Below are 27,417 nucleotides of genomic sequence, written 5' to 3' on the forward strand. Positions count from 1 at the left end.
CTACGCTCTTTCAGGAGGAGTGAATGCTGCTTGGAGAGACTTGATGCAACCTGCTGGGTTTCCTTAGAGAGGAAACTTTCTGACCAACCTGGAGGATCTGATGGAAGCTGACTTTGGAAAGAGCCTTGAGATGATTTGTTGTGAATTGGCGCTATATAAATAAAATTGAATTGAATTGAATCTTTGACCTTTTGCAGGTTAAAGAGACGCCTGCTCTCTTAATGAATTTATCTGTACGTTTTGTGCAGAAAGCTATAAGCGAAATGGAAAATACCTCCTTATACAGCCTCATGCATGCACACATGACACAGATGTGCTTTCCAGGAACTAACAGGACACTTTCTCACGGCTTGCAGGCTTTAAAGTAAGTTGTAGGTTACTTTTCAGAAGGTACAGACTCTCTTCCCACAGCTACTTTCAGGTTATTGTCAGTTAACTTCAGCTTCTTTAGGCCGTCACCCTAAAACCTGCAGGTCACTTTTCCCAAATCGTCCGTGTTGATTTCCAGAACTTCAGCTTACAGGACTTCTAACTCCATGCACACGATTCTGAAACACTCCTTCGTTGTCTCTCTGCACATTTACATCAAACAAATATTTTTTTTTTTTGTGTGAACAAAACTTTAATAATCTGCATCAATTAGGAGTTGTAAAGAGTTACATTATGCAGAAGAAAAATCTTTAGTTTCTATAATTCTGACTCTTCTGCTCAATAACAGACACATCACTGCAGTTTAAAAGCAATACATAATTTAGTGAATGTGATATCTGTAACATAATAATAGTTAATAATCCAACAGGAGCAACTACAGCTATTTGTCTATGTTTTCACGTTTATAAAAATAGGTTAAATCTGTAAATCCTCCATTTGTTTCATGATGAAAACAGTTTGCTGCTTTTAATTGATCACCTTGTTGGAGATATTTGTTCTTCACGTGTTTTTTTTACTACTTTGGACTTTTTTTCTTGTACTACTTTATATTTTTTTGTTTGTTAATTAATTCTTTGCTGCGTTGTTTTGCCTATGCATAAGTAATCCAAGAAGATCTGTAGGTATTTAAGTGGATTAACCACCAACTGGTTGCAAACTGCAAAAAAGGAAGTGAAAGTAAGCCAAATTTCTTGAAATTAGTGCATTTTTCCTTGATTTGAGCAGCTAAATCAGACTATTTGCAGATAGAATGAGTATTTCTACTCCTAAAATAAGATAATTAGATATCTTGCACTTAAAATAAGATGATAGAGATGAATTATTCTTATTTTAAGTGGAAAAATCTTATTCCATTGGCAAATAGTCTTATTCATTAGCTCAAATCAGGGAAAATACACTAATTTTAAGAAAATTGTACTTACTTCTAGTTCCCTTTTGCAGTGAAATACAATTGAAGGCAATACTTTCTACATTTCCTGAAACTGCAGATCATTTTCATTATCTAAATTTAATTTTCCTGGAATTTATGAGCTAATTTCTGGCCGTTTTCAGGTGACTTTCCCAGAACCTTCCTAAAATCAGCACAAGCAGGTAACTTCACCTGAACTTGCTCCTATGCAGCTGGTTCCAGTCTACTTTGAGGACATTTGCAGGTTTCTTTCCATATCCTACAGGTTGTTCGTCCTGGAGCTTGACAGAAACTTTTCAGCTCCTTCCAGGTTACTTTATTGGGTTTTCCAGCTGGTTACAGGCTTTGCTGGATCTCGGAGGTAACATGTGACTTTTTTTTTAAATTAGAGGTTATTTTATTTCTGTAACTAGTTGCAGGTCACTTTCCTGGGACTTGCTTTTCTAAAACATGAAAGTTTCTTTCCTAGATGACACTGTTCAGCTGGTTTCAGGTTATCTCGCTTTCCACATCCTGGCTAAATTTCGTTTTCCTGCAAGCATATTGGGACTTTCTGGCCAAAATCAGTGTTATTTTGTTATTAAGTATTATTTTTATTTATTTTTTTACAATATATGTTTTAATTTGGTATTTTACACAAGCCAGTAATTAAATGCACAAGAAGGCAAAATGTAAGTCTTCTTCTCTCATTTTGCAGTTGATGATTTCCTGCTGTTATTGAACAGATAAACACGCGTGAGCTGGGAACCCCTGCAGAGCGTGGGGAGGGGGACACGACGTGCAGGAGGTCGTGACAGAGGAGAAGGGAGATAGAAGCGGAAAACACGACTACTGCAGGGGGGAGGGGGATCCTGCAGCCCTGCAGGTCCCAGGGGTGCCGCTTCCCGGGAGCCAGAGATCAGCCAGTCCTCTAATGGGGCTGTCATGACCTGCGTGGAAACGACGCGGCACCACGCCCCCCGGCGCCGGCGGGGGGTTCGTGGGCTGCTAGAAAAGCAGGCGGCGGGACAGGGAGCGCTCAGAGGGACCCAGAGTCCGGACCTGCTGCCGACCCGCCGGACCGCTCCACCGAACCATGCTGCGCGACACCGAGCAACAACTGCGCCAGATCCAAGATCAGCTGCGCGCCTTCCGCAGGTGAGCGAAAAACACGCAGTTTCATTATGACGTCACCGCGCACGCTCCATCCAGGAGAATCAGTCGTTCCTGGGTTTTATCTGGCGTGTGCGCCTTCTAAAAAAAAAAAAAAAAAAAAGCTATTTATTACTTTTTAAATTTTACCAAAAATAAATTTCCCTCTATTTTTTTTTTTGTCATGAGGATTAAAATATTTTCTGTTTCTGTGTGATTCAGTGATCCAGAGTCCTGCATCCCGATGAAGCAGAGAGGAAGTCCGTATGAGAGGATCCAGAGAGATGGGGAGGTCACCAAGCCTCAGACATGTAAGAAAAATAAATCTGCTTGTTTTATTCCTAATTTTATGTAAAATTAAATTGGGAAAAAACAAACAAACCTCAGAAACATCTTATAAAGGGAAAGAAAATGTCAGAATTTATGACATTCTCTGTATTATTATTATTATTATTATTATTATTATTATTATTATTATTATTATGCTCAGACCCGTATTAAGACAATGTGGTGCCCCTGGGCACTATACATCAAAGCCCCCCCTTACCCGTGCTGTCCTCCGGTCAAAAACATCAGACATAATCAAGGGGATTTCTGTAATGTAATTTACTATTTACTAACTTAAACAACTACATGTAGGCATATGAGCTGTGAGCAATATTCAAATATCTCATTTTAAAATGTTGAAATAAAAAAAAATCTTGATTTATTTATCATTTATTATTATTGTGACATCAGTGTTCACAAAACGAATAATGCATGGTCTTTCAACAATTTCAAGTAAAAAATATAACAATTTATGAAAAATATATTTTTAAAGCATGTGTCATGTGGTGCCCCCCCCTCCATGGTTGGTGCCCCTGGGCACTGGCCCACTGGCCCTTATGGATAACCCGGCCCTGATTATTCTCATTCTTCTTCTTATTATTATTAATAATATTAGTTGTAGTAGTATTATTATTAGTATTATTATTATGTTGATAATCACCTGCTGCTTCATGTTGAAACATCTGTATTCTGGTCTGGAGAAAGACTTTTACTTGATGAGGGAAAAGTATTTCTTTAATCTATTGTAACTTCTTCTTCATGTGGCTCTAAAACGGATGTCGGATCCTTTCTGGACTCGTCCCCCTGACCCGTCCTCTCCTGTCCCCCAGGGTCGCGTCCCCGGCCCGTCCACCGGGTCTTCACCAACACCCGGGAACGCTGGCGGCAGCAGAACGTCAACGGGGCGTTCGCCGAGCTGCGGAGCCTCGTCCCCACGCACCCACCCGACAGGAAGCTGAGCAAGAACGAGATCCTGCGCCACGCCCTGCGGTACATCACCTTCCTGGACCGGCTCCTGACCGACCAGGACCACAAGATGGCCCCCGGGGGCCGAGCCGGGAGCCTGGGGGACGACGAACCGCAGGGGCCGCTCTCACCCGCCTGCAGCTGGACTCAGAGCTCAGAGGACGCAGATTCTGACGGTCTGTCGGAGGAGCGGAGCCGGCCGCACCTCTACCTGCCCTCCAGGTGCAGCTAAGCGGCGGTGGGACTGAACCCAGGAGCCGTCCCAGTGGGGGGCCACTTCTACGGCGTTCTGCTGTTTGTGTTTTACATTTAAGACTTTTATTGTGGTTGGAGGGTTAATACCAGAGTTTCTGTGACGTTAATGTCAAAAAAAAAAAAATGATGATGATGATGTTGATGATGATGATGATGATGATGATGATCGTCAGTGTTGTGTTTCAGAGAAACGGTGACTCCGTGTGATATTCACGTCCATCTTTGTGTTTCCGTAGAAAGTTTGTGTTTCCTCATTCAGGATGTAAAGTTCTGCCGCCCAGCAGAAGAACCTGGAGCACGGTTCTGTTTCCTTCGTTTTAAAAGGAGCTTTTAAAGTTTGTTTTATATATAAAACATGTTTTCTTTGTCATGTTATTCACTGATTTCTTTTTATATATGACACAGATTTGATGTTTTTAATCTGTTTGTACACAAATAAAAATCTGATCACTAAGTGATGGTTTCCTGATGATTAAAGAAACACTCCAGTGACCAGAACCAGTAAATTAGATGTTGCTTTTAGTTCTTTTAAAGCCACAACACCCCTAATTTAACACAACATAACTTAACGCAACTTAGTCCAGCGTGTAAATGCGTCTGATCTGGTAGGTTGAAGATAAACCATCTCTTCAACTGATTTATATTCATCAATTATAATATTTTACTTTAAGTTAGCACGAGATCGAAGGAGCTGAAAATAAAATAATTCCTTGTGCCATCAGTACCATTCTGTTGTGGAAATATAACATAAAAAAACAGACAATAAAATGCCAAAAATATTTCTCAGGTCTTGATCATTTTTGGCCAAAGTCACGCAGAGCCCCTCTGGAGGGCCCACAGGGCCAAATGTGACTTCTGCACCGTGGGCCAGAGACCTTTGGTGTAGTAAGACCAAAAACGGGCCTTTCCTGAAAATCCTGCATGGTGACTGAATGAAAGCAAACCTGCGAACAGGAGCGGGCCCCTCCTCAGAAATATAAATGTTCATCAGAAACAGTTGTTTCATAATTTTTCTCTTCATAGAAGGTACACCTGGTCATGATACATCATCTCAAGGCACTTTACAAAGTCAAATTCAATCAGATTATAAAGATTGGTCAGAAAGTTTCCTCTCTAAGGAAACCCAGCAGGTTGCATCAAGTCTCTCACTTAAAATAAGATTAATCCATCTTTAGCATCTCATTTCAAGTGCAGTAATAAAACTCATTCTATCGGCAAATAGTCTGATTTAGCTGCTCAAATCAAGGAAAAACGCACTCATTTCAAGAAATTTGACTTACTTTCACTTCCTTTTTTGCAGTTTGCAACCAGTTGGTGGTTAATCCACTTAAATACCCACAGTTCTTCTTGGATTACTTATGCATAGAAAAAACAACACAGCAAATAATTAATTAGACAAACAAAAAAATATAAAGTGGTACGAGAAAAAAGTTCAAAGTAGTAAAAAAACATGTGGAGAACAAATATCTCCAACAAGGTGATCAATTAAAAGCAGCAAACATCTGTTTTCATCATGAAACAAATGGAGGATTTACAGATTTAACCTATTTTTATAAATGTAAAAACATGGACAAATAGGTATTGTTGCTCCTGTAGGATTATTAACTATTATTATGTTACAGATATCACATTCACTAAATTATGTATTGCTTTTAAACTGCAGTGATGTGTCTGTTATTGAGCAGAAGAGTCAGAATTTTAGAAACTAAAGATTTTTCTTCTACATAATGTAACTCTTTACAACTCCTAATTGATGCAGATTATTAAAGTTTTGTTCACACAAAAAAATACATTATTTGTTTGATGTAAATGTGCAGAGAGACAACGAAGGAGTGTTTCAGGATCGTGTGCATGGAGTTAGAAGTCCTGTAAGCTGAAGTTCTGGAAATCAACACAGACGATTTTGGAAAAGTGACCTACAGGTTTTAGGGTGACGGCCTAAAGAAGCTGAAGTTAACTGACAATAACCTGAAAGTAGCTGTGGGAAGAGAGTCTGTACCTTCTGAAAAGTAACCTACAAGTTACATTAAAGCCTGCAAGCCGTGAGAAAGTGTCCTGTTAGTTCCTGGAAAGCACATCTGTGTCATGTGTGCATGCATGAGGCTGTATAAGGAGGTATTTTCCATTTCGCTTATAGCTTTCTGCACAAAACCTACAGCTAAATTCATTAAGAGAGCAGACGTCTCTTTAACCTGCAAAAGGTCAAAGATTCAATTCAATTCGGTTTTATTTATATAGCTTCAATTCACAACACGTCATCTCAAGGCTCTTTCCAAAGTCAGACTCCATCAGATCCTCCAGGTTGGTGAGAAAGTTTCCTCTCTAAGGAAACCCAGCAGGTTGCATCAAGTCTCTCCAAGCAGCATTCACTCCTCCTGAAAGAGCGTAGAGCCACAGTGGACAGTCGTCTGCATTGTTGATGGCTTTGCAGCAATCCCTCATACTGAGCATGCATGAAGCGACAGTGGAGAGGAAAACTCCCCTTTAACAGGGAGGAGAACCTCCAGCAGAACCAGAACCAGGCTCAGTGTGAACGCTCATCTGCCTCCACCCACTGGGGCTTAGAGAAGACAGAGCAGAGACACAGAAAGCACAGAAGCTCACATTGACCCAGGAGTACTTTCTATGTTAGAGAAGACAGAGCAGAGACACAGAAAGCACAGAAGCTCACATTGACCCAGGAGTACTTTCTATGGTAGAGAAGACAGAGCAGAGACACAGAAAGCACAGAAGCTCACATTGACCCAGGAGTACTTTCTATGTTAGATGGTAATAGTGGATGATCTGCCTCCCCTGATGATGTCACAGCTAACAGATCCTCATCCAAGCACCAGTCTATCCTCACTCAGCTTCGCCTCATCGGGATAAAAAAATAACATAAATGACGAATGCTTTTATTCACTTCTCTCACTTCTTCCTTCCCTTTATCTGCCACGGTCTTGTTTAGGAGGAACTCAGGCAATCAGGAGGGTCAACAGGATCAGGTCTCTCACTTAACGAGGCAATGAATAGCGGGACTGGTGCTAACGACTGATAAACATCTCAGCCAATCAGAGGGCCAGACAGCCAGCGGCGATAAGGGCTCAACGGGCCCCAGAGGAGCCGAGGGGCGTGTTTCAATTACAGCGGGCTGACAGAGTGATGGTGTGACGCTGGCTCGTCTTCAGTTCCCACCTCGCTCTCTGTGCTCACACTTGCTTTTTTCTTTCCCCGCTTTGCTTGGACTGCCGTAGACCGATCAGACGTAATTAGATAAATAAATCAGTTTTCAGTCCTTAAACACCGGATTTAGTCTTTCTTTGCTCTAATTAAGGATCATGTGGTGTTGTAACGAGTTGCTCAGACCTTTAATCGCTCGTCATTTCAATAAATCAAATGTAATGCACGTCCGTAAACAACTAGGAAAACGGAAAATAGTCTAAAAACAACAACAACTCAACTAACTGCAGAGTTTTCAAAGAGATAAAAAGACCGTGAGCCACAGCGGTGGCGCCACTTTAAACAGAATTTAATGGTCCTCAGCTTTAACACAGGGTCACACTGCAAAAACGTAAAAACTAAAAGTAAATAAACTTTTCTTGAAATGAGTGTATTTTTCCCTGATTTGAGCAGGTAAATAAGACTATTTGCCAACGGAATAAGATGTTTGCACTTAAAATAGGAACAATTCATCTCCATCATCTTATTTCAAGTGCAGGTTATATAATTTTCTTATTTTAGGGTTAAAATACTCATTCCATTGGCAAATAGTCTTATTTAGCTGCTCAAATCTAGGGAAAATATTCTAATTTTAGGAAAACTTTACTTACTTTTAGTTTCCATTTTGCAGTGCAGCAACGTTTATGAAACCTAGAGTTTCTTCATCGGTGCTGTGTTTTATGAAGGGCTACCAGAACTGACCTTTGAACTAGAAGAGTCAGAGTTCATCTTAACTTTATGTGAAATAAACACAATTTTTCATGCTTCGTTATAGATATTGTCATTTTTAAATCAATATAAATGCAAACGTGAATAAACCGGAAGAGTAACGGAATAAAATAAAGTTTTAGATGCAGCTCACTGGTGGATTGGGCTGTTTTTAGAACAGGATCGTGGGCCCCACATGTGATCCTCGGGGGCTACTTGGTGCCCACGAGCCCCGTGTTGGTGACCCCTGGTTTAAACTAAGTGCTTTATGTTTTGAAGTGGGCTACCTATATTACTCAGTTTTCCATATTCATGGAACGTTCTCACTCAGCTGGCCTTATTGTGCAAAAGTCTTTTTCCTTCGCAAACGTCAAGAATTCATGCTCTTCTAAAAATTGCATTTTACTCGCTACTTTTTTTATAATAAATACATTATATGCATATAATAAATATTGATAGGGGGAGTGGTTAGAGCATTACACGTGTGTCATGGATGGGCTAAATGCAGACAAGCTTCACAGGAATGTGTGTTGAAATGACAGCAAACATTAAAATTCATCTTATTTTGCAGCTTGACAGGTTTTCTACACGGTTTTTAGGAGCAAGGGGCCATAAAGTGTCTTTTTGAACTGAAGAGGTTGCAGACTCCTGCTCCAGAGAGGAGGAGAATTTGCAAAGCTGCGTCTGAGCAAAGCAAAAACCTTCTGGAAGATGTTCTGATCACGTTTGGCCTTAACGTACGGCAGGTCAGCAGCAACGCCTCGTCCCAACGGTCATGCACGGCGGTGGACGGCTGATGGCTTCAGCTGGTTTTAAACATTTCTGTAGACCAATGCTTTGCAGGGTCCAGCGTGAGTCAACCAATCAGTCGGCTGCAGCTCCAAGCCCAGCAGTCTCTGCTGTGCAGAAACTGCTGACTGCAAACCTCAGCGAACTGAAAAAATAACTTTTTCTCCAGCAGGTAGGCACCTAAGTTTCCACTTTTTACAGCCTTGCTCCTGGATTGCTCGTCTGAACATAAAGAGGAGGCTGTGTCTGATGGGATGGAGCTGGGAATGGAGGGCGAGCCAGCATCACACACTGGGCCCCGGGCTCCAGCCACGCCCCTCAGCTCCTCTGGGCCCAGTCGTTCTCGTTATCGTCTCCTCTCCCTGCCTCGGCTCAGATGTTTATCAGCCATTAGCGCCACGCCCACTCATCATTGGCTAGTTACGGTGGCGGTGTGGGAAAAGGCTGCGCTGCCTCTCACACAGCAGCATCCAGCCATGGTGATGAATGAGGAGAGTTCATGTTGAGACCATCACCTTTCCTCAGGTCTCCCAGGTTTATGGATCTGCAGACTAAATATACATTACATATACATATAATATACATATTTATAGGAGTGGAGCTCAGCAACAAGCCCACAAATTTCAATGACAGAAGCATTGATGTAGGATTATACTCCAACAAAGTGTGCAAAACACGAGCATCACTGCATATTCATGCATATTGTTGTGCACTTTTTAATTTGGTGCAGTTAAAAAATATTTGTATTGAATCTAAGTCTAATAACTGAAAATTAGAAAAGCAATTTTACATAATACAATAAAAATATTTTTGAAAACCTTGACATTTTCTGAAGGGGAAACTCACCTTTACAACCATTAAGTAATATGTTAACATTCACTATAATCTACTACATCATTTATTTTAGGTGCATCACACACTTGGCCTTGTCTGCAAATTTTTATTTATGAATTCTTTAATTTGTGGTACAATTTTTTTAAGCCAATTTAAAGTGAAAAGAAAAAGTTAACTGAATTCAGCAGAAATGATTTAAAATTATCTGAAGGGGCAACTAATATATATATAATATATATATATAACAATTTTATATAACATATATATATAACAATTTTATATAACATATATATATATATATATACATACATACATATATATATATATATATATATATATATATATATATATATATATATATATATACATACATATACACACATATACATATATATATATATATATATATATATATATATATATATATATATATATATATATATATATATAAATTGTTTATATTATTATTAGAAATATTGTATAATTTTCACAAATATATTTTTGATTTTTGGTATAATTTAAGTGTAAACATTTGGTCATGCTTGTGTCATTGTAATATTTGTTATTACTTAATTCTTTAATTTGTTGTAGTTAAAAGTATTTTAATACATTTTACCAATTTAATATAGAAAAACATTTAAAAATAGAGTACATTACATGAAAACATAATTAAAAATGATTTAGTATCAATTCCTAGAATATTAGATGCATTGTATCTATCAATTTGTACATACTTAAACTTTTACATTTTACAATAATTTATAATGTATAATTTAATTTCACAATTTAATGCCACATAAATATTGTAAGACCTTGTAAGAATTAGTTTATTTCATTTTTGTTAAAATCTAGCTGCTGTTTTCAGTTATGAGTAAACTGACGTAAAATATGGGCGACTAGCGCCATCTGCTGGACGCCTCCTGCCATTACATCGTTGAGTAAAGATTTCAACAGAATATTTTTACCAAAGAATTTAAGATACTTTTAACAAAAAAATAAAAACAAACCATTGTTAGTCATAAGGACTAAAATTTCCAAAAATATATGTTGAGAATGCTTTTGCATACAGTTTTTTTCTCTCCAAAATAATACATTAGTAGGAGGTTCAATAGGTATCTTTTATTGCTCTTTAAAATATGTTTTTAAAGCCAATATTGCATTCTCATCTTAATTAACTTTAAATTTAAAAATATGTTGTCCATTATTTTTCTCATTTATTACACAGATTATGTTCACTCTTGCCATGCACCCTGTAATGTTTTGCTTTATGCTTTAACATATTTGTTTATTAGTAATAAATATAAAATTAGCACATATTTAGGTGGAATAAGACAACATAATCTGATTACGTGCCCACTGGTAACAACAGTAAGAGTAAAAACATATCAGCTCAAAGAAGAGGTGCTGATTTTTAAAATTTTATTCAAAATTAGATTGCAATCACGTTGCTGTTCGAGGCAACATCACAAAGCCTGAAAAAGTCATTAGAAATCAACATTTGTACAAAGTTTTATTCTCATCCTCATGTCAGAAAATCAGCATAAATACCAAAGAGGTTTTCCAACACTGTGTTATGAGAGCAGGATGCCAGCAGGACAGATCCTGACCAATCACTGCTGCCCCCTGCTGGTGGGCTGTCTGCCCAGCACTCAGCTTCTCAGAAGTTCAAAGCACAAAACCAAACCAAAAATATCCAGGAGGGAAAAACAAAACAAAAAAAACAAAACAAAAAAAAACACAGGAAACTCTTACAGACTGAAATAATCTTAATGGAAATTATGGGAAGAGGAGAAACCTTTGGCCTCAGGGGGATCCATCAAAGCGTCCCATCTGCTTCCTGAAAGCAGCGTTTCTACCATCCGACACCACATTTAGAAAACATCGATTATCCTGCACCGCTTCTCCGAGCAGCTGGAAGTTTTTGGCTTTTTGTCGTCAGCGACTGTTTGGTCCGCCTCGTCCTCTTGCAGTTCGTCCCGGATCAATACGAGCTGACCATGGGGCAGCGGGTCAGATCCGTCGGACCCGGCGCAGCGGGACTCATCTGGACAACAGATAAGACCGATCAGCTGCAGGACAAAGTTCAGCCTCCATGGACGACATTCCTCCATGTTGACACGGCCTGTCAGCTCAGAGGCTCGTTTTGACCAGAGTTTATATATATATATATATATATATATATATATATATATATATACACACACACACGTTTAACCATCCTTTTTAAAAAAAATTATTTAAAGTCTAAGTTTTTTAATTTAGTTTTTTTGTGTGTCTATCAAGTAACGTTATTCAACATATTAGAATTTATTTTGGTTTCTTTCAAAGTTGCAGAACAACACATTTTTTACACTAAACTTAAAAAGTTTAATATAGAGAATATAAGAGAGGAGAGAGAATAGTAGAGAGAGAGAATGAGAAAAGATTATAGATATCTAGATATATATTAACGTAAAAAGTTGTAATATATATATATATATATATATATATATATATATATATATATATATATATATTTATTATTATATATCTATATATATATTATATATTTATATACATATAGTTAAAAATATACTTTTCAGTTAGTTTTTTCCCCTTCTTAAATTCCTAAAATAAGTAAACTGATCCCTCTCTAGCAGATGTTGTGTAAGAGTCACCCTAATCCTTCTAATTAAAATAAATTAGACCTAAACGGATCAAAAAAATAGCATCAATGTTTCTAATCCTACGGATCAAGAAAATGTACGAAAAATGAAAAGAAGTACGAAAATAAAGTTTCAGCCTCGAAGCGACCGCTGAACTCTCAGTTGTAGAACAAACGCGCTGCAGCTAACTTTAATCAGAAACGTTGTGCCGCGCGGTGACCTCTGACCTGCGCAGGCTGCGGGCTTCGTACAGCGTGTCGTCGTCTTCGCTCTCCACCGCGTCCATCTCCACCGAGTCGTCGTAGTTGGACAGCAGGCCGTACTTCTTCCTCTGGGCGGGCTTCTTCAGCCTGAAGGGAAGGAAAACCAGTTAAAGGATAAAAAAAAAAAAAAAACATGTTGCTGCTGAGCAGACGGATAAAAGAAGGAAATAAAAACAGGCGTTCTATGATCACAGAACTGTTTATATAACTCAGGCGTCTAAATCTGCTGGGTGGATGTTCTGCAGCAGGAGTCTGGGTGGTTCTAAGCCTTCTAGATCTGGAGAATCACCTTTAATCCACATTCCTGGAGACTTTTATTTACCTGTATTTTAATTAGGGCTTGACAATAATTCAATAATAATATATATCAATCGATAGAGGTATATTGATGATAGAAAAAAAGTCAATAAAAAGTTAAAAAGAATAACAGTTTTTCTTCCTCTAGGTTGATATTACATCATTACATCCTCCCAGCCAATCACAACGCAGACACAGGAACTAAGCTCCGCCCCCTTCAAAGAGTCCAGAGAGCATGTGTTCTTTTTAAATGTTCTAAACTTACAGTTTTGGTAAAAAGTTGGTTGAATAAAGGGTTGAGTTTGAATTCAAGTGTTTGTGAGTTCTTTATCTAAAAATGGGTCGCTAAGCAACAGCATAAAATGCTCAGGGCTGCACTTAAATTATACGCTTTTAATTAATTTGTTGATAATTATCGATGTCGATCAATATTACCCAGGACCAAAATCTGAAAATAAAAAAAAAATAAAAAAATAGACCAACTTTGCTATGATATTTCCTGCCTTCCCGTTCTCTGCTGAAAGTCGCGCTCTCTCTCGCAGCCTAAACGTAAAAGTTGCATCCCTAAATAAACAACATGGTATACGACGTTCTCCTATATTTGAAGTGCATTAAGGCATCAGTGAGAACCAGGGACAAATTTGACCAGTGGGGCGGAGTCACTGTCCCTGACGTCCTGACCCGATTGGACGGATTTTTCTGGGATCAGGGGACAGATCTGGTCTCCGGTGGATTTTCTTCCGGTTATCTGACAGGAAAAGGAGCGGAAGTTTCACCTGGAGGTGGCAGAACGTTCTGGACTTCATATAAAAACGACGTAAAGTTCTGTAGGTTTCACGTAAAGCAGCTTAATTGCAGCTCAGAGCTTCTGGGTTCTGGACAGAGAACGCAGACGGAGCGAGAGGAGCTCAGCTGAAGGAGGAAGAGAAGAAAACACACGAGGCAAACGAGGGAGAACCGAGGGCAGCAGGAAGCAGCCGCTGACGCAGAGAGCAGGACGTGAGCTGTGAGTAATCAGCAGAACGACCCACAGATCGACTCATCCAGGCTCCGAGATCCAATAAACACATTCCCTCCAATCTCTGCGCCTCCGTCAGCTCGGCTTGCATCACTCCACACCGGATGATACTCCTAGAAACACCCAACGACAGATTTAAACCAGCAACTGTTGTCCTTGTATAGCACTTCTCAACATTTTCTTTCAGTTCTGAGCTTTTTTTTTTTTTTTACAGTTGGGACACAGTAAAAATCTATTTTTTTTCTGGCCCGGCTTAAATCGAACCTCCAGTTTACAGAAACCCAGCATCAGATCCCACCGTCAAACGTAGATTAGGCCGACAGGAAAAATAAAAACGCAGTGATTCAGCAGCTAGGACTTCTTTTAGCGCCAGTGACTCTGTAGCTGCTTTCATAGTCGCTCGCATTATAGTGGAAGAACTTTTTATTCCTTTTAAACGTCTCAGTTCGAGCAAACATGAGCCCCACGTCTGACTCTGAGGTCAGGGTCAACTCAGAGACTTTGTCTGCTAAACCATCCCACAGCATCATCCTTCCACCACCGTGCTGGACCGCTGGTGTTTGACCCGACCCGTTAGGTCTCCTCTGGCCCACCGACACTTCTCCAGAACCTCCTTAGCTCCTTTAGACCAGGCGTGTCAAACTCATTTCCATATTGGGCCATCTTCTCGTCATGAAGTCATTAAAAAGGGCCGGTTGCACGTGTATAAATTATACTTTTGGTTTCATAATTTAACTCCAGTTGACATAAAAATGTAAAAGAAATGCACAGTAGCATAAAAGTAGCACCGTAGTCCCAATTTAAACAGTTTATCTTCACTTTAAACTCATCATTCTGCATCACTTTTGTGGACATTTCTGGGTTGTTTTAATGTGTTGTGGGAAAATCTGACATCTAGTGGCAGGATGTTGTTACTACAGTTTAAAAAAACAACAACATTCACTACAGGAGGCATAGTTTTAGCCACTTTATACCATTTAAAAGGATACATGCCTCTACTTTATAACATGATACGCCTTTTTTCGGCTCTGGAGGGCCGGACAAATTGCCTTGACGGGCCGGGTGCGGCCCGCGGGCCTTGAGTTGTGCAACATGTGCTTTAGGCGCAGCTTAACAGCTTCTCCTGGGTTGTTTTCTCTGGTCTCTGAGCCCAACGCTGTCTGGGGTAAATGTGCTGAAAGGCTGCCAGGATGGTTGGCGGCTGTCCTGAAGGTTTCCCACGTATAAATGACTCCAGATATCCAGGAGAACGACGGACAGCAACAGTCTGCGCCATTTCCATCCGGGCACTGATGTAAACACACCTGGGAGCTCCAGATTACTGAAACTGGTTATTTTGATTCTCACACCGATAATGTGTTTGATATTTTTTCTCCCCTTTTAGGACATTTGATGTGGGTTTTAAATATGTTTTAGAACCAACAAAACCCTTAAACTAACTTTTATGCATCAGATTAATACTAATCTGGCCGGTTATAAGCAGCTTTTTGAACAAAAGCAGGAAGTTTAGTCACAAAAAGCCGAACTTGCTCTGAAGCCCGCCCGTCCCGTGAACTCGTGTCCGTGGATCTCACCGCACAGCCCGGATCAGGAAGTACAGCACCCCGATGATGGTGATGCCGATGAGGACGTACAGGGCCCTCTGGATCATGGAGCTGTCCACGCCGAGCCCGTTGGTGCCGACGCCGCGGTGCGTGCTGTTCCCCCGGCTGGAGTTGGTGGTGGCGCCGCTGAGCGGGGTGTTCGCCCGGCTGGGGCTCGTCACGCCGGTCTTGGGCGCCGCTCCGCTCCCGGTGCCGTTGGTGGCGGGGGGCAGGTCATCGGCGGCGGTCAGGATCAGCCAACATGCGTAGACGACGGAGACCGACAGAACCCTCCAAACGGCCATCTTCACATCCGAGAGGAGTTCAACGCTGGACGGAGAGGAGGGGGAGGGGGGGCAGCGGATCGGAGCTTTGGAACCGGGACCGGAACCGAAGTTTCACTCATACACGTCGCTCTAGTCGAGCTCCGTCGCAGCTTCTGTTGACAGTTGGAAGTAAAATCCCAACCAGGAAGTTCACGCACCCCGTACGCGTGACGTCAGCGACAACGTGGAGGATGCTGCGTTCACGGTGGCTCGGAAGTTTCGGATCGAATTTGGTCAACAAATGACAGAAATTGCAATAAGAGCAACGAATGAATGAATGAACGAATGAATGAACAAATGAATGAATTAATTAACAAACAAATGAATGAATAAATTAATTAATAAACAAACTAATGAATGAACGAACAAACAAATGAACGAATGAATGAATAAACAAACAAATGAATGAATGAACAAACAAACAAATGAATGAATGAACAAATGAATGAATGAACGAATGAATTAATGAATGAATTAATAAACAAACAAATTAACGAATGAATGAATTAATAAACAAACGAATGAATGAACGAACAAACAAATGAACGAATGAATGAATAAACAAACAAATGAATGAACAAACGAATGAATGAACAAACGAATGAATGAACGAACAAATGAATAAAGGAACAAATGAACAAACAAATGAACGAACAAACGAATGAATGAACGAACAAATGAACGAATGAATGAATAAACGAACAAATGAACGAACGAACGAACGAATGAATGAATGAACGAACAAATGAACACACAAATGAATGAACGAATGAACAAACAAATGAATGAATGGACGAATGAATATATGAACGAACGAATGAATGAACGAACAAATGAACGAATGAATAAATAAACGAACAAATGAACGAGTGAATGAATGAACGCACAAATGAATGAACGAATGAACAAACAAATGAATGAATGAATGAATGAACGAATTAATGAAGGAACAAATGAATGAATGAATGCATGACCATGGACAAAAAAATACGCAAGATAAGGGCATTTGAATAATGTAGTGGCACAAAAGGCAAATTAAATAAATAGGTAAATAAATAAATCTGTTTGTAACAGGTTCAGTACCAATTTAGAATAGCAAATCAGCCTCAAAAATATGCAAATTCAGGGTTTGTTTTTACAAAATGTACATTTATGAACACAAATATTACTGTCAATCAAATAAAAGATTCAATATGAAAAGAAGCGCCAGCCGATCATCACCGAAACAAACGCAGAAAGACCAGTAAAAATGTGTGCTGTGCTGGAGAGTGTGGAGGGTCAAACGTGAATCGTCTCCATATGTTCTGAAACTGAAACCAACCTAGGTTGAATTTGCTGGTAACATCCATTTTGTCTTAGTCTTTGCTGTTTTAAAAGGATCAAAATTGAAGATAACAATTTCATTTGATTTCTAAGTTTTCTTCGAACTCGACAATATTAGATGCGGTTTTGTTCAGCAATTTGGATTTTTCGAAACCATTTATTTAACCACTGATTAAATGAGCTTAGGCTTGTTTCAAAGGAAAAACTCATCAGGCCTGTCTAAAGCCATTTTTTTGATGTGACACTGAAGGATTTCACAGCTTTAACCTGCAGTCCATTGTGCGGTAAAAGCGTTCAGGGGTCCAGGGAAATCCTGGTGTGTAAAGGCCACAACCAGAAACTACAGCTGGAAACTACATTTCTATAGTAGAAATGTAAAAAAAAAAAACAAAAAAGTCATACTTTTTTGTAAATATGTACAAAAAAGATGGGGCCCACTTAAACTCTTAGGGTGGCACTGAAACTAAAAGCCATAATTTCAGAATTTTATTCTACTGTTGTAGTAAAGCTGCCTGTAGAAAACTATCTTAAAGACTTAATTAAACGCCTACTAACATCTTTTGGTTTATTGTTTGGTTTTTACTGTTACTAATGATCTATTCAATTCAGTTCAATTCAATTCAATTTTATTTATATAGCGGCAATTCATGACACATGTCATCTCAAGGCTCTTTCCAAAGTCAAATTCAATCTATGATCTAATGTGCATCGACCAATAACAGTACAGTGACAACAATTCATTGTTATTGTGTTATTATATTAGGAATAAGGTGTACATTTATTTATTTATTGAAAAACAAAACAATTACTATGGGAAAGTAGATACTGGCAGATACAAATAAAAGCGCGATAGAAGGTCAAGAAGAGCGGCTGCCTTGCTGTCTGTGCATGATGGGATGAAATGCTAAACCGATGCTACTACAGTTTACACTGGTGAGTGGGGGGACGCCCCTGGTCACCCCTTGGTGGCGCCATTGTTCCGATCTGGGTCCTCTAACCAGAACCTGTCTCTGTAGCAGCTGGTTTTAGCTAACATTGCTCTGTAGCGCCGCCCTGGAGGTAAAGGTCGGTTTGTGTGCAGGATGTGTGGGTTCTGCAGAAATGTTAGCTGCCCTTTTCCTGATCCCAGACCTGTACAAGTCTGGTCGGTCCCAATGATCCGCTCTGCACACCTGACTGTTTGTTGCCGTTTTTGGACCCGTTCTGTTTCACGGATGAGCCGAACAACACAGTGACCGACGAACTCAGGACAGACCGAATAACGGCCATGGAGAAGATGACCAGCAGCTCCCGTAGAAGAGTGAATGTCTTAAATTTATAAGGAGGCACCGTCTTCTCTGGGCCTTCGTATGAATGGTGTGTGTGTGTGAGGATCCTCTGAGGCCCGGAGGAAGGCTGGTTCCTAGGAACTGGAAGGGATATAGAGCAGACACGGTGCTGCTGAGGATGGCGAGGGGAGGTCCACCTTCATCTCCACAGTCTTGACCAATGACAGCGCTGTCATCAGGAGTTTCACACCCCCTTGTTGTCCCAGCGCTGATGGTTCCTGTGCGGGAGAAGACATCTGGCTAACGACGAGCAGCAGCGTTATCTGTTCTCTCCCGGTTCTCATGGTGACGCCAGTGTGTGCGATCCAAGGGTGGACCAGAATAAGCTTCAAAGTCCACCTGATGTAAGTGTCTGCTTTAATCCTGCCGCTGTTCAGCAGCTGTTTACCTGACAGCTACTGAGCGCGCTCACATCTGGAGGGCTGACATCACTGATGATAACCTCACCTGCTGTCCAGACCACCGGCGCTCACCCGGGAATTTTTATACGCTCAGCTCCAGATTCACTGTTGTTGACAAAGAGGACTTTTATCTGTAAGGTTGTTTATTTGAGATCTAATGTTTTTATTTTAACAGTCCAGATCCATCAAGCTCCACTTCCTGACAAATGAGATGTCAGCGTGCTTCACGAGACAAAGACATGTGATTTCTATCTGATTATACAGAATCCAGTTTATTCCACAGTCTTTTCAGATCAGTCTCAGTCATTATAATATGACCCGGTTGTTTAGTCAGAATCAGATCCAACCAAACAGTCCAGTTCAGTCAGCATTATAACACTAAATACTAAGATCCATACTATCACATCATTTCAGGTGACAAAGAGGCATGTATTTGAGTTCAGCCTGGCATTTGTGTCCTGAGCAAGCATGTGGCGACCGTGGAGAGGAACCACTCCCTTTTAACAGCAACCATTGTCCAGCAGAACCAGGCTCAGTACTGGCGATCATCTGGCTCAACTGGCTGGAGGTTGAGAGAACACTTGAAATGCAGACCTACTGGGTCAAGACTACTGTCTGTAATGCAGAAAAAAAGAAAATACATAAAAGTAATGACATCAAATGCTCTGTAAATGTGTCCACCCAGAAACAGGATATAACTAAACACAGCAGCTGTGGGTCAGATGTACTTTCTTTTATGAAAACATAAAAGGTAAGGGCATAAATAGCTCCGTTAATGGCTCAGTGAAAGAAAGAAACACGGAGACACCGGGCCAGGCGCTCCTCCTACTAAAAGAACAATGTTGAAATAACCTAGAGGTAATTGCTAGTTAATCAAATATTTTGTTTTGTAATTTTATATAATTTGAGGTTTATTTTTTTATATTTAGGTATTTTAAATAACTGTCCTTTAAGACAGTAGAGCCAAGCGACTCTGTGAAGTGTAACTCACCTCAACGTAAAGGCATAACTCTTTAAACAATTTTTTAAAAAGTGGTTTGTATTGGCCGCTCAATTTTTAGTGTTTCAGGACCATTTTTCAGGGCCAGCACAGATTCCCCCGGCTCTGTTGGAGTAAGTAAGTAAACTTTATTTATATAGCTCCTTTCATAGATAAAAATCACAAAGTGCTTAACAGAGTGTAATAAATACCAAATAGAAATATCACAAGAACAGCTTAAAAGGATAACATCCAAAAATATGTACATTTAAGTAAACATTTGTCTAAATAAAAGTGTCTTCTGCTGCTGTATTTCTTTTCTTTTTTTTCTTTTTTGTATCCTATCTGGCAATGTGGCAATAAAAAATTGTTGTCTTAATGCCAAAAAGAGCCCAACAGATTTTACCTTCACAAGTGGAGCCTTACTGCTTTCGCTGCAGTGCTCCACTTGATTTATATATACAAGTAGCTTTATTATAATTTATGCAGGGAATATTTCATGCTATATGGACTCTGAAAGAGAAGAGAAAAAAAGGAGACAAGGTGAAAAAAAGAGGAGAGGAAAGGGAGAGAATGATACATCTTCAGTCTGCTTCTAAACCTGCAAAGAGAGATGTAAAAAGAACATCAGAACTAGCCAATAAAGTATTAAAGATACAAACAGCCAACACCTTGATACCATCACTGAAGAATATACAGTATTAATTAATATGACATGTATAAAGTGACAGCTGAAGATAATAACAGGAGTTTTCTGTATAGAAGTGAGTAAGTATCTGGATCCACCTGTAGGTGTTTGTGAGAGTGAACTTGTGTCTGTGAGGTTTATCTATGAGAAAAATGCTCAATAGTGGTTGTGACGAGCCAAAAACCCCCAGAGCACCGAGGCAGACGCCCGGGGAACCAGAACCCCAGATACCCAAAGGGACCCCCAGAGTAAAGGAGCCCAAGAGGGACCAATCCAGGAAATCTGCCCCCTCCACACAAGGAAACCCCCCAACAGCCACAATGCCGAAGCCCCCGGGAGCTGCGGGGATGAACCCGTGGACTCCGCCGGCAGCCATGGGCCCCAGGGACCCGAGGCAGCAGGGGTGCTCCGCCCCCTAGCGGTGGCCCTGACCAAGCCACGGGGGACCAGGCCCCACAAGATGATGAGAGAGCAACAAGAAGACACAAACAAATACACACAGAGGCACTGGAGTACCTTCCACAGGAAATAAACAACAAAAGAAATACAGAATAGGAGCAGTGACTGCAAATGATACGTAAAAGGTAGGAAATGAGCTGCTAGTGGGTAAAGCTGGGAATAAAGTCAGCAGATATGAACAACATAGATCATGCTTTACTATAGAAAAAAGAGAGAAAGTAAAGAACTATCTAGTGCAAAATTAATAATATATTTGTTTTTGTGAGTAGCACTTTTCGCTGGAACTGGCCATGATTGTACTTGATATTTTTTTTAAAAGGTAAAACTCTCCATTGCTGTATTTTGTTTGTAACAAGCTCATCTACACCAGTGCAGTCATTCAGACTGCTCTCTAATGCTGGTAGGATACTAACTACACACAATTACACCACATAACCATCCATCTATAAGCAAAAAAAAAAAAAAAAAAGTTTGAATTTATAAATGGTTAAATCGTTTTTTTTTTATTTGCCATATTTTGGTTTTAAATTACAAAAAAACAAAAGAACAAAAAACAAACACCACATATCTTAATTAACAGGTAAGAGGACATATTTCATAATGTGATTTATGATAAATGTGGAGTTTTTCATAAAGTAATTCAGATGTTTTTTAGGCACAAGTTTGTCCGGTTATATAAATACAATTATATAGATCGTTGACGGTAAATATTTTAAATAATAAACATCAACAAAAATAAATAATAAGCATAATAAATAATAAATTATGCGAAATGAAGCAGCGGAGACTGAGTTTTCAGCTCAGTGATGATGTGATGCAGTGAACACGTGACAACGTGAGGGTTGCTGGTATGATTCCCAGAGGATCAAAGCCTCCAGATGTCACGCTAATGTACATTTATGTATTTGGGTTATTTCCTTATTTAGGCTGTTGACAGAGAGCTTCCCTGCGTGGCAGAGCGGCGGTCCAATGGGAGCGCGGCCAGGCGGGCGTGCAGGGCTCTGATTGGTCGCGGAGGATGCGGACGGCAGCAGCATCCTCTCTCCCAGCAGATCCAGCGGACATCTGGAGCGGTCCTGAGGAGCAAAACCCACAAACCAGAGCCGAACCAGGTTTTGGCTGCGCGTCTGCCGGTGGGAACGCAGCCGTCCTCCGGTGCTGTCATCGCCCTGCGGTGCTGGGTCTGCGCCGGGAAGCCGCTGCGCTCCGGACGGACGGACCAGCCGTCTCTGCCGGCGAGGATAGACAAACATCCCCGGGAGGAGGATGATGGACTGAGCGGTTCCGACATCTGACGGGTTCGGAGGCCCGCAGGGAGCCGCGACACATCTGGGTTTGGCGCGTCCGGATCGCGGTCCTGGTTACCGTGAGGAGAGGCGGATTTGGACCGGCTCGGTTCGGTGTTTCCTCCTTTGATGTGTTGTCGCAGACGGACTAAACGGTCCTGGTTCCGAGTTTGAGGGAGCAGGCGGATCCCCCTCCTCCCTCCCCCCTGCTGGTCTGGATTAAAACCCATCAGGATCATGAACCAACCCCCTCTGACGCGCTAATCTGGGTTTTTACCGAGCTGGATTTAAATCTGAGATCTGCTCTGGATTAGGCTGCTCCTGGTTCCGACCCGCTCCGGGCGGCTCCCGATTCTGCTCTATCGTTGGACTTGGTCCCGTCGGCGCTGGATTCGGGGAGCCCTGCTGGCACCATGCCGACCTCCCGGCCAGGTTCGGAGCCGGTGGAGTTCTGGGTGGACGGGTCGCGGCGGGACGGGACCGTGGAGGACCTCTACACTCTGGGCTCCGAGCTGGGCAGGTCTGGGCCGCGCTTGTTCGGGGCTGGAAGTGGGAAAGGGACGGGTTGTTGGGCCAAAGTTGGCCACATGTGGGTCCATGTGACGCGCCTCAGTCGGGATTAACGCGGCAGCGCCTCTTAATCCAGCCTGTGATGGTACTGGGCTACTCTGCAGGGTCCGGAACCAGAACAACCAGAACAACCAGAACTCCTTCCTGTCTGCAGCACAGATACGCAAAACAGCTTCTTAATGAATTAATGACGTAAACATGCAGGAAGGAGGTTCTGATGGAGCGCTTCTCAGGCGGAACCAGCTGCTTATTAGTGGCGCTGATCTTCATAGTTTCTTATATTTTAGTAAAAATTTGAATTAATAGATAGATAGATAGATAGATAGATAGATAGATAGATAGATAGATAGATAGATAGATAGATAGATAGATAGATAGATAGATAGATAGATAGATAGATAGATAGATAGATAGATAGATAGATAGATAGATAGATAGATAACAACTTTATTTGTATAGCACATTTCAGTAAAAAGACAACGCAAGGATTTACACGAAAATATATGTGTGTTTAAAATATAGGAAAAGAAAACAGAATAAAAGCAAGTTGGAATAAAATGTAGGAACAGAATAGAACATGGAAAAATAGAAACTAAAAGCAAACATTAAAATACGTTGGACTACAAAGTTGAACTAATGATGTTTCAGTAAAACAGTTTAACTAGAACAGTCAAAGATAATCCTAAACAAATGTGTTTTTAATCTTGATTTAAAGGAACTCAGGCTTTCAGCACTTTTACAGTTTTCTGGGAGTTTGTTCCAGATAAGTGGAGCATAGGAACTAAATGTTGCTTCTCCATGTCTGGTTCTGGTTCTGGTTCTGCAGAGCAGGCTGGAGCCAGAAGACCTGAGTGGTCTGGAGGGTTGATGTCCTGATAACAAGTCTGTGATGTATAGTTTATTTAGTTACACAAATAAACTATATATAGTGTATTTGTGTAACTAAGACTAAGAAAGTAGAGAACATGGAACCGGTCATGAAGCCCGTCCACTGGCTCCCTGGATCTCTGACAATATTAATTAATAGTATTAAAGTATTTGTGATTCTGAATAGACTTTAAAATCCGTCTGTTAGTCTATAAATCCCTGAATGGCTTAGCACCTAAATTCATCACAGATCTGTTATATACATACACATTTATACGTTGGTATGTTGGTAATACCCCTGTCATGAACTAAATGTAAAAAACACGCGGTCTTGAATCCAAACATGCCGTGCCATCATCCTGCTGCTACTTCCTGTCATCTTCTTCGTCTGTTTCACCAGTAGTAACATTCGGTTGTTGATCGGTATGTGATTGAAGGACTCAGTTCAGTGTTCCCGCAGAAAAAAAACAATCTTATACCTCCGTCAGGATGATTTAATGTTCAGCCTAAATTGAGCCAACAGGTTGTTGACGAGTCCAAAATGCTCATGGTCGAAGTGCAGCTTGTCAAGGAATATTTACCCACAGATTTGTGGGCCATTATGTGTATAGATCAGAAACCATGGGTTGAACTCTATAAAACACACATCATTTCTGTTGGCCAAATGCCAGAATACTGAGAAGTTTAAGGAGTTTTTCCCCAGTATCTGGAGAAATTGTCAGTCAGACTGTATGACTTGGGTAAACATTTTAAGTTTCCCTCCTCAAGCTTCTCGTAACAGAATCCCTCCAGACAGAACCGGCGTCACTGGGTCTGGCCGCTTCGCTCACACACAACTTTTCACCTCTGCACACAAAGTTTCCAATTCAGGGCTTTGTGACGATCCAGAACATTGACTTTGTTCTGTTTAAGCCACTTTGTCACTAGTTGGGTGTCATACTGACGGTCGCCGTGAATTTAAAGACATTTTTATCCCCAGCTTTTAGCCTCCTGACTGATGTCTACAGACGTTCATTCAGTATTTATGTTCTTTTCTCGTAATGCCATCTATTTTGGGAAGTGCACCGGTCCCTCCTGCAGCTAAACATCTACACAACATAATGCTGCCACTTCCGTACTTCACAGTTTGGACGATGTTCTCATGTTTACCAGCTTCCCCCCATTGTTTCCTCCAAATAATGACCCAAAACTTCAGTTCTTGTTTCATCACACCACAGGACATGTCTCCAGAGAATAAAGGAGTTTGAGTGTGCATTTACCCACTAATTCAATTCAATTTCATTTATATATAGCGCCAATTTAATGAAACATGTCATCTCAAGGCTCTTTCCAAAGTCAGCTTCCATCAAATCCTCCAGGTTGGTGAGAAAGTTTCCTCTCTAAGGAAACCCAGCAGGTTGCATCAAGTCTCTCCAAGCAGCATTCACTCCTCCTGAAAGAGCGTAGAGCCACAGTGGACAGTCGTCTGCATTGTTGATGGCTTTGCAGCAATCCCTCATACTGAGCATGCATGAAGCGACAGTGGAGAGGAAAACTCCCCTTTAACAGGGAGGAGAACCTCCAGCAGAACCAGAACCAGGCTCAGTGTGAACGCTCATCTGCCTCGACCCACTGGGGCTTAGAGAAGACAGAGCAGAGACACAGAAAGCACAGAAGCTCACATTGACCCAGGAGTACTTTCTATGTTAGAGAAGACAGAGCAGAGACACAGAAAGCACAGAAGCTCACATTGACCCAGGAATACTTTCTATGTTAGATGGTAATAGAGGATGATCTACCTCTCCTGATGATGTCACAGCTAACAGAACACCAGACCAGGTGTACCTTCTATGAAGAGGAAAATGACAGAAAACAAAAAGTTAAAACCTGAAATAACAACAATGCAAACTGGAGAGCAGTAGGAGAACTCAGCAGAGTGAGAGAAATAGACCCTGATGTCCTCCAGCAGCCTAAGCCTATAGCAGCATAACTATAGAGATAGCTCAGGGTAACATGAGCCACTCTGACCAGAAGCTTTGTCACAAAGGAAAGTTTTAAGATTAGTCTTAAAAGTAGACGGGGTGTCTGCCTCACGGACCAAAACTGGGAGTTGGTTCCACAGGAGAGGAGCCTGATAGCTAAAGGATCTGCCTCCCATTCTACTTTTAGAGACTCTAGGAACCACCAGCAGACCTGCAGTCTGAGAGCGAAGTGCTCTGTTAGGAACATACTATGTTAGATGGTAATAGTGGATGATCTGCCTCCCCTGGATGATGCCACAGCTAACAGAACGCCAGACCAGGTGTACCTTCTATGAAGGGAGAAATTACAGAAAACAAAAAGATAAGAGATGAAATAACAACAAACAATGCAAATTGGTTTAACTTAAAGACAGAGACATGTCTCTCATTATTCTGGCATTCAATAAATAGAAGTTATTTCGTTAATCCCTAAGAACCCAAAACAGGAAAGGTTTAGTTTTATTAAATGGCAGGAAGTGTGTTTTTACACCTTGTATGTAAATACTTGTATAACAACTGTATTTAAGGCTATAGTTTTTAGTAAAAATTTGCTGTAAATTGTGAACCCAGTTCTTGTTTTTCAAAGATCATTGCAGCTCATGTCACTGTGGGGCAAAACGGCTCAAAGGAAGCATTAGCGCCTGAAATCATTTGTTGGATGGATGTACCTTTCATCCTGTTTACCTGTGTCCAGTCCCCTCTACGCGGCCTGACGGCGGCTGTCTTGTGTTTATTTGCTTGTTGTGTCATCGGTGCAAACACAAAGCAGAGCCGAGAGACGACGCGTCTGTGACAGAGACCTCCCCTCTCCGCTTTGTTGTTGTTTTTTTCCTGCTTCTGTGTGTTTTCACGCCATGATTGGGTGCAGTGGGCCGTGTGCACACATCCTGTCTGTGTTTGTTGTTTGTTTGCGTCTCTGTGAGCATGAAACGGCGAACCAGCGCCGGCAGTGGATGCTGACACGCAGTCCGCCGCCACCAGCTCTGCTTCGCGGTGTCCCGTTACCATGGAGAACAACCAGGGGCCTGGATGCGAGCGTGTGATTGCTTCTCGGATGGATCTGTTTTCTCCATCTGTCCCTGCAGAAAAGCAGACCACCACCCCGCCGCCCTGAAGCGCACACATACATGCAAACACCTCCCCCCCCAACCAACCTCCAAACTACCACTGATAAATCAGAGTTTAAACCTGAGTTGTCATGAAATGGTGGAAAAAAAACAACAAAGGTCGGATTGATTTTCTCCTCATAAGGAAGACGTTATTTAAACCTTCATTTATCCAGGTAGCCTCATCGGGACACCAGTTCTCCTGTTAGGACATATAAAAAAAAAAAAACGGATACCGAACAACAAGGCAAGACGTTCTAAAAAAACAGCGTCACAATGTTTAAAATAATTAATTACTAACAATGTTGCAAGATTCTTTTGTAACGAGTAATAAAATCAGCCAAAGAAATTTGACCCCAGAGTTTCAGTTCCTGTTGAAGAAGGCTCAGGTTGAACAAAATGAGACAAAGTTAGTTTATTTATCCATTTTCTACCATCTCTATCCCTGTTGGGGTAGCGGGGGTTGCTGGTATCTCCAGCGTTCACCGGGCGAGAGGCGGTGTGCACCCTGGACAGGTCGCCGGTCTATCGCAGGGCAACACAGAGACAGACAACCATTCTCACACACTCACATTTAAGGACAATTTAGAGAGACCAATTAACCTAACAGTCATGTTTTTGGACTGTGGAGGAAGCTGGAGTACCTGGAGAGAACCCACGCATGCACAGGGAGAACATGCAAACTCCATGCAGAAAGACCCAGGTTATGGGAAGGACTTGAACCCAGGACT

General features: G+C 41.1%; 3 protein-coding genes across 3 annotated transcripts in view; 2 read left to right on the forward strand and 1 right to left on the reverse strand.

Annotated features, from left to right (window-relative positions):
• The first annotated feature begins 2,079 nt into the window (after positions 1-2,079).
• On the forward strand, positions 2,080-4,142 carry LOC110366608 (T-cell acute lymphocytic leukemia protein 1 homolog). Its single transcript, XM_036140737.1, has 3 exons — positions 2,080-2,476; positions 2,693-2,781; positions 3,628-4,142. The coding sequence occupies exons 1-3, from the start codon at positions 2,415-2,417 to the stop codon at positions 3,993-3,995; spliced, it is 519 nt and encodes a 172-aa protein (XP_035996630.1). The 5' UTR covers positions 2,080-2,414; the 3' UTR covers positions 3,996-4,142.
• Positions 4,143-10,951: 6,809 nt separating this feature from the next.
• Positions 10,952-15,851, reverse strand: fam174c (family with sequence similarity 174 member C). The gene is made up of 3 exons (XM_012882679.3): positions 15,345-15,851; positions 12,420-12,542; positions 10,952-11,591 (listed from the first exon to the last, which is right to left on the reverse strand). The coding sequence occupies exons 1-3, from the start codon at positions 15,656-15,658 to the stop codon at positions 11,588-11,590; spliced, it is 441 nt and encodes a 146-aa protein (XP_012738133.2). The 5' UTR covers positions 15,659-15,851; the 3' UTR covers positions 10,952-11,587.
• Positions 15,852-21,900: 6,049 nt separating this feature from the next.
• The window catches only part of si:ch73-60h1.1 (calcium/calmodulin-dependent protein kinase type IV), a 40,956-nt gene continuing 35,439 nt past the window's right edge, over positions 21,901-27,417 (forward strand). Inside the window, exon 1 of the mRNA XM_036140797.1 lies at positions 21,901-22,663. Coding sequence (XP_035996690.1) covers positions 22,557-22,663 — 107 coding nt within the window. The 5' untranslated portion in view covers positions 21,901-22,556. The remainder of the gene's footprint in view (positions 22,664-27,417) is intronic.

This window comes from Fundulus heteroclitus, chromosome 9 (genome assembly GCF_011125445.2).
Source record: "Fundulus heteroclitus isolate FHET01 chromosome 9, MU-UCD_Fhet_4.1, whole genome shotgun sequence".
Taxonomy (NCBI): domain Eukaryota; kingdom Metazoa; phylum Chordata; class Actinopteri; order Cyprinodontiformes; family Fundulidae; genus Fundulus; species Fundulus heteroclitus.